General features: G+C 43.9%; 1 protein-coding gene across 1 annotated transcript in view; it reads right to left on the bottom strand.

The window, feature by feature from the left end:
• Window positions 1-1,109: 1,109 nt before the first annotated feature.
• The window catches only part of CIAPIN1 (cytokine induced apoptosis inhibitor 1), an 89,357-nt gene continuing 75,940 nt past the window's right edge, over window positions 1,110-14,526 (bottom strand). The window contains exon 9 of the mRNA XM_073226012.1: window positions 1,110-1,248. Coding sequence (XP_073082113.1) covers window positions 1,243-1,248 — 6 coding nt within the window. The 3' untranslated portion in view covers window positions 1,110-1,242. The remainder of the gene's footprint in view (window positions 1,249-14,526) is intronic.

Below are 14,526 nucleotides of genomic sequence, written 5' to 3'. Positions count from 1 at the left end.
TCCTGCTCTCCTGCTGCCACAGGCTCCACGGAATTGCTCTTGCAGCCAACATCGCTTCTCTAGGGGATTCATGGAGGTGATGGGGCAAGTCTGGGTTTTAGGTGCCAAGCAGATCTAATGGCATCAGCCAGAAACTGAAAGAGACATGACAGAGGGAAGGTTCTGGCAGGACATTGTGTACAGGAAGAGGAACTGATCAGTTCTGGTTTTCTTTGCAGCAGCAGCAGCGGCCTCCCCTTCGGCTTACTACCAGCTTATTGACGAAGGACATGTTGAAGCCCACTTCCAGTGGAACGGACAGACCATCCCCCTCACTGGTGGCTACCAAGCCTATGTGACGGCACCCATGCCCACCCCAGCAAAGGTGGAATAGAAGCCACTCCCGAGGCGGGCTCCCAAGAGGCGTCATAGTTCTCGACACTCCGATGAAAAACATGGTTGTCCCCCGCCCAAAATTAGGCGGCTGGAATCCAGTGCCAAGCGGCTGACCACCCGGAAGCCTGCTCGCAGAGCCATGCCTAAAAGAAGGGCACGCCGTTAAGAGCCGACGTGCAGTGGTCTCACTTCCCAACCCCACCACCACCTCCCACCCCATATTAACTCTAATTTTGTTAGAATAGTGACTTTGTTTAGTAAATTTCCCATTATTGTAATGATTTACTGGCTGCAGTACTGTATTTATTAGTCACCTACCATTAAGAAAAAGTGCCAGCTTTTCCTAGCACCAGTGTGCTGTGTTGTCTCAGTGCCCGGGGAGCTTCTGCCAGGCGCACCCACACGATGTGTGTCCTTGTGTCTTGCCCCAGTCCAGTCCTGGGGCCACCTGGCAGTGCAGACATGCCCTGCTGGGGGCACAAGGATTCCGGGCGGCAGGCCCCGTGCCCACATCCCAGGGTTGTCACCATCTGTGCCAGGCTGAGCCCACATTCCCATCCTCACATGCTTTGGTGCCGGCCCACCACTGCCGGGTGAATGCAGCAGCCAGAGTCAGAGCTTCCATGTGGCTGTGGGCTCCACCTGCAGCCAGGGCCCAGCGGAGGACCAGGGGAGCCAGGGAGGTGACGGGCAGGAGCAAGCAGCTGTTGCCGGGCTCTGATGCGACTCCAGTCTCTTTTCCCAAACGGTGACATCTCCTGTTTGGAAAGCACTCAGACGTCTGTTTTCTCTGGGGAAGCTTGTAAGGAAGGCTGTGCTCTTGGCCCCTTGGTGGTGAGCTTCAGTCGGTCTGTAGAAGGATGGTGGTCAGACCTGGGGGTGTGGAGAGAATCTCAGTGCTGGCGCCTCCCCTCCCCACTGCCCTCCCTGCATCTCCAGGATCAGCCCTCTTTCAAGCTCGTCCCAAAGCCCTTCCCAGAAACCAAGTCTGTGCTGTGCACCCTCTGGGGATCGCAGACCTTTGAACATGGATACATGTCTCCCCAGCTAGACTGTGAGCTCTCGGAGAGCAGGACCTGTGCTGGTCATTCATCTGCCCCACAGCAACCCAGCAAACGGCTTTGCACACAAATGCAGCTGGCATTGGTGGGAAGGGTGTGTGTGTGTGCACGTGCTCTGCAAACCCGGGTCAAGCAAGGCCATGGCTGAGCCTAAGCAGCCCAGGCTTAGGCTGTGGAGCCTGTGGAGCCCAGGCTGCTGGCCTGGATTTCTCCTCCAAACCTAAGCTTGGTGGCCTCTCGAGGAAGAGACCCTGCACCCAGCCCACAGGCCAAATGCACACAGTCCTCACTCTCAGCTCAGGTCACCCTGGTGGCACGTCCCGGTCCTCAGAGTACCAGGGCCATGTGTCCCCGTGCACCGCCCAGTGTGTAGACCAGAGCAGTGCTCAGGACAATTGTGTGCTGGCATTGAGGGCTTGCCCCCGGCTCTGGGCTTCCAGCTGTTGGGTGAGCAATTATGGGATGAGGTGGCTCTGTGTGGTGGGAAGCCTTTTCCTATGGAACCGTGGGGTGTCGGAGCATCTCTACTCTGCCTTCATCAGTGGCGCACTGAGCCTGAGTGTTCACCAGCCCAGTTCATTTGGCCTTCTAGGGGACCCCCACCCATCCTTCCTGAGCAGGCTCCACGGAGACAGCTCGGGGCTGCCTGAGTGGGATGGCACAAATGACCAACAGACTTTGGGGAAACGGAATTAAATGTATTGGGTAAGGCTGGGAGGATAAGAAGAATGGGAGCATTCACTGAATTTGCGTATGAGAATAATAGGCGCCATGTCTGCCAACCCTGGAAGGGCTGGTAAAACCATGCCAGTTGTCAGCACACTCCCAAAGGGCGTCCGCGAACTCAGTCCCCTCCACCAACTGGCATCAGCCGTGAGAGCAAGGGTGTGGGACTGGTGCTCATGCAGGTCACTGGTGTGGTGACACAGTCATGAAAGACATGACCGCAGACTCGTGGAGCGAGTCATGACCCTCTATTTACTGCCCTGAAGGGTACAGACTCCCCAACTAACTGGAGAATCCGTTACGTGGCATCAGCTCAGGGCCCAACCCAGAGCTGAGGGCAGCTCTCCACTCTTCCGGGTCCCAGTGACGTCCCGTCCCCTAAGGGTGGATGTGACTACATGACATGAGGCAGGCCAAGTGCTGGGTGTGGGGCCGACAAGGCGGGGCTCGGATGGGTGGTCACTATGTCATCTCCCTCAGCCCCATGTGCTCAGGTACAGGAAGGGCCGTGGCCTGCACTGCAGGTGACTCGGCTCCTCCTGCTTGCTCGCCCCTGGGAATGAGCTCGCCTCCCAGTGAACAGCGAACGCCCGGTGATGCCCACACCCCCTGTGCTCTTCCCTATGCTTTGTTTCAACCTTCTTACTTCTGAAGGAGGGTGTAGCCTGGAGTTACTTCTGGGCTTGAGCTGTAGCCCCATGGAGCTGTGATTGTTGTTCCTAGGGCCAGAACAGGGTTCTTGGGAAAATGAGTGGCTGTCCCTTCCCCAGGGGTGTACAGTTCATGGAGGAGCCACCTTCCCATATAGAAGCGGGTTGGTTCACAGAGAGACATGCTGCCCTACATTGCCAAGAAACATTACCCAAGATCATGGGCTTGGCATCCCACAGTAAAGTCAGTCTTGTCCAGGGCAAAAGGCTGTCCCCCTCGGATTTTGCTTTATTAGGAATGCGTACCACAGTCACTCATTTGCTAAATGGACTTTGGTGTGTGAGGCAATACTTCACATCTACTTTGCTTAAAACTCCTTGCAGGGTCAAACTTGGCTGAGTATGAACCAGCAGGAGGTGGTGTGGCCCAGCCCCTCGGCTGCCCTGAAGGCAGCCCGGCAGAGCATCTCCCCCAAGGATGCAGGCAGGAGCTCCATGTGTTGGCCCCTCCTGCCTCACTGCTAGAGGCCACGCTACACCCACAGATGGGGCCCAAGATTAGAAGTTTGGACAGGGCAGGGAGGGCCAGTGCCCAGCTCCCGGGATTCAGTGCCCTAACACCACACTGCACGTGCCTCCTGTGGCTGGGGACTCTGCAGCGGGAGGACCCAGGTCACACTGGCCTCAGCCTCACCCAGGGTGCGGTGGTGGTTTCCCAGGCCAGTCTCTGCCATCTGCCCTGAGACGGTGGGTCCAGACTACCCCGGGTACATGCAGTGCACTGCGTGGCAGAGGGCGGTTCTCTCTCTCAGCCTTCGGAGGAGCCCTGCGGGCACAGAGCCCATTTCAAGACGCTGACTTGCCCACCTCCTCTCTCTCAAACCTAACTCTCTCCTTCCCTTTCCCTATCTCCATGTCTCTCCCTCTCGCTGTCTGTCTTGCTTTCTTCCTCCCTGCCTGGGGCTGTAGAACCGCATGCACGAGTCTCTCATGCTCTTCGACTCCATCTGTAACAACAAGTCCTTCATCCACACCTCCATCATTCTCTTCCTCAGCAAGGAAGATCTCTTCGCTGAGGAGATCAAGAAGTCACCTTTGACCGTCTGCTTTCCTGAATACGCAGGTGGGTGTCACGGTGGCCGTGTGCAGGAGGAACCCCACCCCTACCAGGGACCTGCCTCTGGCAGGAACCAGAGCCCAGTGCCGGGCAGCAACCAGCTGATGACCGACGTCACTGCAGGCGTGGGGCTGGGATGTGTGGGAGGAGTGCTCGGGCGTGACCGGGTTTGGCCATTCTGCAGACACCTCCCTGGGTGCAGTGGGAAACGGACTCTCCTGATCCACGTGCTGTGGACCAGGTGACTCAGGAGTGACATGGCAGGAATCAGAAGGCCTGACAGGACCGAAGGCTCCCCCTGCTCCTATCCTTCTGCACACCTAGGAAAGCACTCCTGTCCTCCCCGCTTCTCACCAGTGGCCACCACTGATCCCTGCCCTGGAGAGCGTCTGGGCCACCCAGCACCGTGACATGAATTAGAAAGGCTGGACACATGGCCTGGGAGGGGGGCCGGGGCCACTTTACAGCCCCTCCCCGCTTTCTCTGCTACCTGCTCTGGGGCACTGTGTGCATGTTTGGCCTGTGCGCAGCCAGATTCAGCCCTGCTCCCACCCACCGCCCTCCCCTCCCCTCCCCACTCCATCATCCTTCCCGTCTCTCCATCCCTGGTCTTTCCCCACATCACACCACTGCTACTCTGCAAGCCTGCCTGCCTTCCTTCCACCTTCTCCGGGGCTCCTTCCCACCTCTGACTCGCAGGGGGTGTGGCACAGACCCCCCACCACAGAGCTCTTTCTGAATGGGCAGGTGAGATGTGGGGCTGTGTCTGGCAGCTGAGGGAGGGTGGCTGCGGCAGGGGGCTGGCTCTGAGCTGCCGCTGAAGGCTAAAGCAGTGCTGTTGGGATGCCAGAGCCCAGCCTTTCCCCTCTGGGACAGGGAAGCTTCTAGAGGCCCCTGGGGTGGCAGGAGAGGAGGATGTGTCACAGGTTGGATCAACCAGGATCCCACGCACTGTGACAGTCCCAGAGAGGGAAGAGCACGGGCTTGGGTCCCACGGCTACACAGGTCCCCAAACCCAGCCAGATTTCAGGAGGATGGGTGCTGTCCCCTCCACTCTTCTCTGCTACTGTCAGTCTAGGGCCCAGGACAGGGAGGGCCTTTCAGCTTATTGTGAGAACCATCTGTCTCCTTACCGATGCTCAGGCTGCCTGTGACTCTGCAAGGATCCTACCCAATTCCGGGGTGCATGGAGAGGGCGGAGGGTAGAGGCTCTCAGGTCCAACAGACGTTAGACAGTCTCCAGTGGAGAGGTGGGCTGAAGCAGCCTCAGGCCGGACCACCTGCAGCTTTGGTCAAGTTAATCCTCTGAGCCTCATTTTCCTCTGCAGAGCATGGCTGTGGGGACGAATGTGGAGAACAGAGCCTGGGGCCAGGTCCACACACCCATGGCTATTGCCCTCTTTAGTATCATTCAGAGAAGGGAAACCAAGGAAGGGGAAACTGGCCGTGGAGGAGATGGCTTCTGCAGGGCAGAATGAGGCCAGGAGGGCACAAGGCAGGCCTGAAAGGTCCAGCCCTCAGTGGCTCCAGGCAGAACTGGGATGCGGTGCCCCCTCATGGCAGTCACTGCTGACCTTGAGATGAAGCCCCCTGTCTTCAGGTCTTTAGTAAGTTGTGGTGACCACGGGGACTCAGCAGCCACAAACTCCAGCAGACCCTCCCAGGGGCAGGCACAACCCCAAAGACATCTATAGAACTCTACATCCAAAGGCACTATTTACAATAGCCAAGAAATGGAAGCAACCTAAGTGTCCATCAGTAGATCAGTAGATGAATGGATAAAGAAGATGTGGTACATATACACAATGGAATATTACTCAGCCATAAGAAGAAAACAAATCCTACCATTTGCAACAACATGGATGGAGCTAGAGGGTATAAATAAGCCATGCGGAGAAAGACAAACACCAAATGATTTCATTCATGTGTGGAGTATAGGAACAAAGAAAGACTGAACAAACAGAACAGCAGTAGATTCACAGAACCTAAGAATGGACTAATGGTTACCAAAGGGAAAGGGACTGGGGAGAATGGGAGGGAAGGGAGGGATAAGGGTGGGGAAAAAGAAAGGGGGCATTACGATTAGCATGTATAGTGTGTGGGGGGCACGGGGAGGGCTGTGCAACAGAGAGGAGACAATAATGATTCTATAGCATCTTACTAAGCTGATGGACAGTACTGTAATGGGGTCTGTAGGGGGGAATTGGTGAAGGGGGGACCCTAGTAAACATAATGTTCTTCATGTAATTGTAGATTAATGACAAAAAAAAGTAATAAAGTGAGAAAATAAAATTATCAGAGAATGTGAACAAATGCTAACTAGTTGGTAGCAAAATAGACCAAAGTTGTAAGGAAGGCAGCTCTGAGGAAAGTCAAGGATAAACTTTCCGTCTACAGTAAAAGATGCTACATTCTGCTCCAGGGCCTTTGGGAAAGACAGAAAAGGTCCGGAGTGCTTACCATCTTCCAAAACTTGCGTCATACTACGGGGACAAGCAAAGCTCATGGAAATGTGATATATGCTTGAGTACTGGGCGTGGGCCAGCATACATGACACTGCCCACTCTCTTGAGCCGAACCCAGCAAGGCCTACCCTGACCTACTTCTCCACCTCTTCAGCCTTACTCCCTTAGGCCACAGACCAAAGCTCTTAAGAACAAAATGGGGGAGGGGAAGGCATGGCAACCAGGCAACCATAGTATATATATATATCTATATATATATATTTTTTGAGAGGGCATCTCTCATATTTATTGATCAAATGGTTGTTAACAACAATAAAATTCTATATAGAGGAGTCAATGCTCAATGCACAATCATTAATCCATCTCAAGCCTAATTCTCCTCAGTCTCTAATCTTCTGAAGCATAACGAACGAGTTCTTAAATGGTGAACAAATTCTTACATAGTGAATAAGTTCTTACATGGTGAACAGTACAAGGGCAGTCATCACAGAACATTTCGGTTTTGATCACGCATTATGAACTATAAACAATCAGGTCAAATATGAATATTCGTTTGATTTTTATACTTGATTTATATGTGGATCCCACATTTCTCCCTTTATTATTATTGTTATTATTTTTATTGTTAATAAAATCCTGAAGTGGTAGGTACATGCAAGATAAAGGTAGAAAACATAGCATAGTGTTGTAAGAGAATTGTAGATGATCAGGTGTGTGCCTGTAGACTATGTGTTACTCCGAGCTAGACAAGGGCAATAAAACATCCACGGATGCAGAAGATTTCTCTCAAAACAGGGGGGTGAGGTTCTAAGCTTCACCACTGTTGATCCCCAATTTCTCACCTGATGGCCCCCCTGCGACTGTGCCTGTCTTAGGTTGTTCCTCCCTTGAGGAATCTTACCCGTCTCTGGCTTACCAGTCATCTTTCGGAGCCATACAGGGAGATCATAGTACATATATTTTGGTTTTGTTTTTATTTATTGAAAAAAGGAACAAATTATGCAAAAGACATTTGAAGAAAATGATAAAAATGAAAACAAAACCTCTCCCTCAATACACACACACAATCCAGAAACTGATTGCCAGTGAATGCTCCACTCTTAACAAATTTAAGAATAGTAATTCAGTAAATCATGAGACCAAATATAATAATAAAACATCAAATAAATGGAAAATGAAGCCAAGGAATCAAACTAAAATTTAAAACACAACTGTAGATCTAAAATCTGAATTAGAAGCAGCAAGTGACAAATAGATCAAAAACATGGGGGGGCAAAGCGTTAAAAAAGAAGACCACTATAAAGACATTCACGTATCCAGAGAAGAAAATACAGGTATGGAGGCTAGACATAAACAAGTTCAATATCTGAATAGTAATTGGAGTCTCAGAAGTAACAGGCAAAGCAAATGGAACAGGAGCTACGGATACATAATACAGAAAAATTTTCTTGCACGAAAGAAGAATGAATCTCAGATTAAAAGGGAGCATCACAGGTACTGGGAAAGACTGATAAAGAACCATCAATATCCAGACATATTCTGGGGTTAAGTCACTAATTTCAACACTAATGATAAAATTTTTCAAACACCAAGTTAGGAAAAAAGTCACTCACAATGGAAACATAAAACATTGATCAGAAATCAGAAGTGTTAGTCTCCCCTTAACAAAGAATCAGTTTTTAATTAAAGGAATACTGTGGAAATAAATTATCTGGCCTCCCAAAAGACTTCTGTTAATTTAAGCATTTTTAAATAATTTCTTTCCAGTAAGAAAAGTCAAAGATACAGGAAACTACGCAGTTTCTCCTTAATCAACTTTTTAAAAGGTCTCATTTAAGAGCAAAGTACGACTCTAATAACAAATGGCAAAATTCCATGTTGATGTTTCCTCACATTCTTTCTTTCGGCTTTATTGAGGTACAACTGACATACAGCACAGTATAAATTTAAAGTATGCAGCATAGTGACTTGATTTACATATATTGCTGGTTGATTACTATGATAAATTTAGTTAACATCCATCACCTCACATAGCTATCAGAAAGAGAGAGAAAGAGAAAGGAAAAAGGTTTTTTCCTTGTTACAAGAACTTTTAGTATCTACTCTGAACAACTTTCAAATATACCATACAGCAGTATTAACTACAGTCATCATTTGTACATTACACATCCTCAGTACTTACTTATAACTGGAAGTTTGTATCTTTTGACAACCTTCATCCAGTTCCCCTACTGTATCCCCCTGCCTCCAATCTTTTTCAGTAACTGTCATTTTAAACCCACCTAAAATGTTCAGCTTTGTTAAGAACTATGAAACATGTTTAGGTAATAATGATAAATCATAAAGCATGGCCAGCACAGGAAATTATAGTTCATAAGTTCTATGTGTCCAAATTCACTTCACTACAATACACAATGCCATAAAACAAATTCTGAGAAAATGGGTGACTCAAGATTATTAGATAGCCATTCTGACGTTTAAATACATAGACAACAAACATGTTCTCAAACATTCATGAATCCAAGGAATACAGAATGCAAACAAAAAACAAAAACACTTTATGATATAAGTAAAACAGAATTAGGAATAATCTTTGAATCCAACTAAGCTAAACTATGGGGTTGAGGGGAGATGGCTCTGATCTGAATGGAAAAATAATACAAGCAACCAATTCAGGAGGGAGAAGGTAGAGCAGGGGAAGAAGTTTAAGAGAAACAATTACCTCATCTTTCAGAGTAAGGAGTCAATTCATCCCACCTAAATCTAAAACAACTATTCAATCTCTCAAGAATTTATTTAATCTCTCTGACCTTAGATCTTTTAGGACCTCTTAGAGTGAAGAACAATACCTAAGGCTCAGTAGCTCTAACTTTTACTTTGACTTTCATCCTGGAGAGAAGCATTGTTTCATTCTTTAAATGTTTAACTCAAATAAAATTAAAGTAATATCTAACTGCTATGACTCAAAACTTACATATTAAATATATTTCATATACTCAAACATGTTTTACCTTTCACTTTATTTTTTTCTTATAAATTCAAATAAATGTTTTAATTGCAAAGATATTCAGTATAAACCTATCCTTAAAAAATCCACTCTCTTTTCTTGTCATTCGTAGTCTTCCATAAATATACACAGAATTATTTGGAATGTTAATCAAATGTTAACACCTGCTTATTTCTGAGGAGTTTACATTTGGGGTAATATATTGCTTTATTCCTCCTACTTTTCTGCATTACTTGGATTTTAAACAAGCATATAGATGATAGATAGATGACAGATAGCTAGATTAGACAGATAGATGATAGATAGATAGATAATGTATAAACATAATACAGTTTATTTTTTTAATCAGAAAAATAAATATTTGACCATTATAATCTTCTTTCCCAGAGCTTCCCCAGCCAGAGTCAGTCCAGAACCAGAACATTTTTTAGCCTAGCAAAAAAAAACCTCAGTGTGGAAGTGCTGCCATATCAACAGGGACATAAAATCTCAAAAGAGGCTTTCTAGCTTTGAATTTTCTGCGGGCTCAGAAGCACTTAACTAAATAGACTTGATATTAACAGATGTATGGGATCTGCAAAACCCGCCCTAACTCATACCTTCACAACAGGATGTCCCCCAGTAGATGCTTTTACTGCTGCTCCTCGGCTACCTTCAGTTTCATAATGGGCTCGATGATGAGTTTTAGGTTGCACTTCTATTTTCAGTTCACATTGTCCAAAATGAGTTGGTAAAGGCCAGTCTAGTGGAGGTTATGAAGATGTGCTATAAAAAAACACACGCACATACAAAGATGCATTTCACTATGTTATTAATGCCAAGCAGTAATTAAAATCATTTCTATGCCAGCACCAGCATTTCTTCCTGTGATCTCTGAAATGAAGTATTCCAAAATAAAACTTCACTTAGTAAGTTATAACACTGGATATGGTGGGTGCTTAAGAAATATAATTCTTTAACCAGAAGAATAAAAATGACTTTATCTACTTTTTGGTTTCCTCTATTTTTTAAAAAAGGACAAATTTTAACATTTCTCAAAATTGTAACTGTTTATCAACTATGTGTACATAATTACAAAAATAATCAAAATAGTAATAATTCGATTTTTTTAAAGCAAATATGCACAACTTTTTGTATGTGTATCAGTATCTCCCCAAGGATCCCTATCCCCCAGGGTACCTCCCTCTCTGGTATGCAGCCACTGCAGTCAGTCTGTTGAACATGTTGCTTCCCCAACGTCCTTCCTATTACTCTTTCCCTATCTATCTGAAATGTTGCTTATAGTCAGCAGCACATTGCAATTTGAGATAAAAATTTAATTTCAGTACATACTTGGCTGAAAAAAATCTAAGGCCTATCACTGTAGCACCTCCAAATGTTAACTTCAGAGACAAATGTCAATTGATCAATGATACTTTAAACAGCTTAATGAGCTACAGGATGATTTAGATACATTAACATTGAAAATATGGAGTTAGAAGAGAAACAATCTATATGTCTGTAAGTCAAATATTAATGGATCTAAAACTAGAATGATTTGTATTTTTAAAGAAATACCTTCTTAGTGATTGGTGAAATAGGACTTTTAAATAAAGTCTCGTCTAACACTGAAATGCTATCATGTCTGCCACTATGAATTTCTAAATTACTTCACTGCTTCCTTGAATGTCCTCAGCCTAGTTTTACTAGCTACTATGAAGTTTAAAGGTATTAATTCTTATCAGTATGAAACACCAACTCACTGTCAACTCTCAGCTAGTTTCTGCACTTACTCTGCAGACTTAAATAACCTCCTAAAAACCTAAGATAATTTTCAGAAGCAGAGTGATGGGCACAAAGGTGTCTTCAAATACTGTAATTCCACATTATATTTTTCTAAAGATCTGGATCCAGAAATAAACATTCATACCAATGAAAAAGCATTAAAAAAATAAAATAAAATAAACAGATCCAATTCCATGTGGGGATTTAATACATGATAAAAGATATCTTTTCCAAACCATTATAAACTAGATGAAAGCTTTAAGAAAATAAAGTTCTTACACTTTTCTTTACTCCAGTCCTTAGCTGGACCCAAGAATGTATTATATAAACTACACTGTATTCTATAAATGTGATATAAATTTGATTGTATTGTATAAATACAAATATTACATATATTTTGTTATATATATAGATATATATATAAATGATATATAAAAAACTTTATTAGAAACATGTGAAAGCTGGATTTTTATTTTTAATTATTTTGGAGTAGGGTAAGTCTTTCAAATATGACACAAAATCCAAAAGCCATAAAGAAAAAAACAAATTTGAATATATAAAATTTAAACATTCCTCTATAACTAAAAAAATCACAAACTTATAGTCAAAAGACAAATAAATTATGAAACACTTGCCACAAATATGAAAAAGCTAATTAATTTGCATATTCAGCCCTTAAAAATATAAAAAACCTATTCCCAATTAGTTTAAAGCTTTCGTAGATAAGAAAATTCCTTCTAGAATTCTTAAATGTAACTTGTTATTATCTACAATTTGTTATCTATACACTTTTAAAATGATAACTCTAACCTATCTATGAACACTTCTAAGACTCAAAGCAAATAAATGTGGACTTTAATGGTACTGTCTGGAAGAAACAGAGTGAAAAAGAGGAAGGGGAAAAATGGTAAAACCATTCCATTCAGATAATGTCTGCCACCAGTAACCCACAAGCATGAAAAATGACTGATAGCCATTCCCATCAACTCACCGAAAGAGAGGGGTGTGGCCAGGTTTTGGTTTGCTCCAGGTAAAAGGTGAAGGAACTGAAAGATATTGGTCACCAGATGAATCTTTCTTTAACGGATACTGAGATCCAAGGCCATCATCTATCGAAGTCTCTTGGGATGGTGATAAACTCCCTTGGTCATGTGAACAGAGTTCTAGTTTTCCTGGTAGTACAGTAGCTTGATCTTTGGAAGTCTTCCTTGATTTCAGAGGGATATCAGTCTCTACACAGTACTGAAATGGAAAAAGTGCAGGACCAAGGCCTGATCCACCCTGGAGAGAAGCATTGAACCAGTTATCTTCTGTTACACTTCCCCTGGGGGAGTGACCCGGAGAAGGAACAGGTGAGTGATGGGGTGAAAGGGACCCAGCATAACAAATATCAGCAGTAGAGTGCTGCCATTTCCCACAGGGGAAAGTAGGCCTTGATGAGGGTCCTGAGGCTGGCCTGGAGAAGTCAGAGGGGATCCGAGAGTAAATCGGGCAGCAGCTTCAATCAACTCTGAATCCACATCATCATAAATATGTGAAAGAGATTCACAAGAAGATGTATCTGAGAACCAGCTCCTAGAAAAGATGCTGCTGGCAGGACTAGGGCTAAGGGAAGACTCCCGGTAGGATGGCTCAAGAGGAAGATAGAGATGATCTCTAGAAGGCCTTTCCAAAAATTCCCTTGCTGGGTCATTTATGTGTACATCATCTTCATGAGCATCTATTTCTTGATGACAGGAGAGATGATGTAATTTGAATACTTGGGCACTCAAAGGGTTTGGGACCACCTAATGGGCTGTATTTAGATTCAGGAATCTCACAACTTCCTTCATAGTTTTTGTGACCTTGGAACTGAAACAATGGTGACAAAACAGAAGAGTGAGATGGTAGTCCATGACGGGGTAAGCAAAGTGGTGAATTTAAAGTCGATGGACGTGGATCTACATTAAAGATGTAAATGGATGCACAATCATCTGGCTCAAGATCTATGGGGGAAAGAAAAAATAAATAAAAATCAACAAAAGAAAATTTAGATGTACAAATTAGATGAGGAAGTAAGTAATAATAATCTTGAAAGAAGAGGGGCATAAAATGTATATTATTAACTCTACTAAAAGGTGATGTGTGTGTTTTTTTATATTTAAATCACTTCTTTACCAGCACCAACAATGTGTATTTTTTAAAAATGCACCTGGTTATTTCTGCAGATACACATTATTTTTACATATTTATACAATTGACCCTTAAATAATGTGAGGATTTAGGGCACCAACACCTGGGCAGTCGAAAACCTCCACATAACTTATGACGCTCCTAAACTTAACTACTACTTACTTATAGCCTACTGTTAACCAGAAACCTTATCAATCACATAGTCAATTAATACATATTTTGTATGTCATATGTATAATGCACTGAATTCTTACAATAAAGGCAATTAGAGAAAAGAAAATGTTTTTTCAAATTGTTGCAAATCTTCAAAATGTTTTCCAATATATTTACTGAAAAAGACATACATAAGTGGACCCATGCAGTTCGAACCCATTTTTTCAAGGATCAACTACATATGTAGCTGTATGTGTATTATTTTTTCCTTATTTTCACATTTTCCAAAATGAGAATCAGAAAACATTCTCTGAAAACAAAAATGCTTTCATATAAGAAATCATCATATCAACAACTCTAAAAGATATTCATAGAATTATGGATTTTTATAATCATCTGCTGGTTTAAATGGAGTAAAGGATAAAACAATATTTGAAAGGTTTTTAACAAAGTTTATTAATGAAAGGGATTACTGATTCAAACTCAGAAGACCTAGATTCTGCCACTGAATATGAGCTTTTAGTCACATTTAACTTCTCCAAGTCTTCAGTTTCTTTGCAGGAAAATTCATAAATTTTTGCTAAGGATATTTTTATTATTATCAAAAACAGCTTTTTCCTAGATAGCCACACCACCAAGAATTCATATCTTGGGTCTCAGCATCCCCGGTTACAAACGTCACATAATTCCATTTGGATCCTTTACCTCAACTAGAAAATAACTCATCAAGGCTCTTAACATATGATTATCCTGCCAAACTACCTACACAGAGTGTTTGCAGCATTTTGGGTTATCTGCAGCTTCACTTTTAGAAAAGAGTAATTATTATTCATTTTCAGAAGCAGAAGTAGTAAGTCCTACTACAAGATGAAAGTTGAATACATTCACTTTTTCCAAAGAGATTATCCTTGGGAAACCAAAGACAAAAATGTTCAGAGATACAACAGAGAGAAGCACAAATCTTTAGCCTCTTCTCAAAAGTACTCCAGGAGCTCACATTATTCCATTACATTAGTACCCCTGGAGCATAACACAC

Source organism: Manis javanica, chromosome 17 (genome assembly GCF_040802235.1).
Source record: "Manis javanica isolate MJ-LG chromosome 17, MJ_LKY, whole genome shotgun sequence".
NCBI lineage: Eukaryota > Metazoa > Chordata > Mammalia > Pholidota > Manidae > Manis > Manis javanica.
The sequence above is the reverse complement of the archived record's forward strand: the minus strand, read 5'-3'. Positions and strand labels throughout refer to the sequence as shown.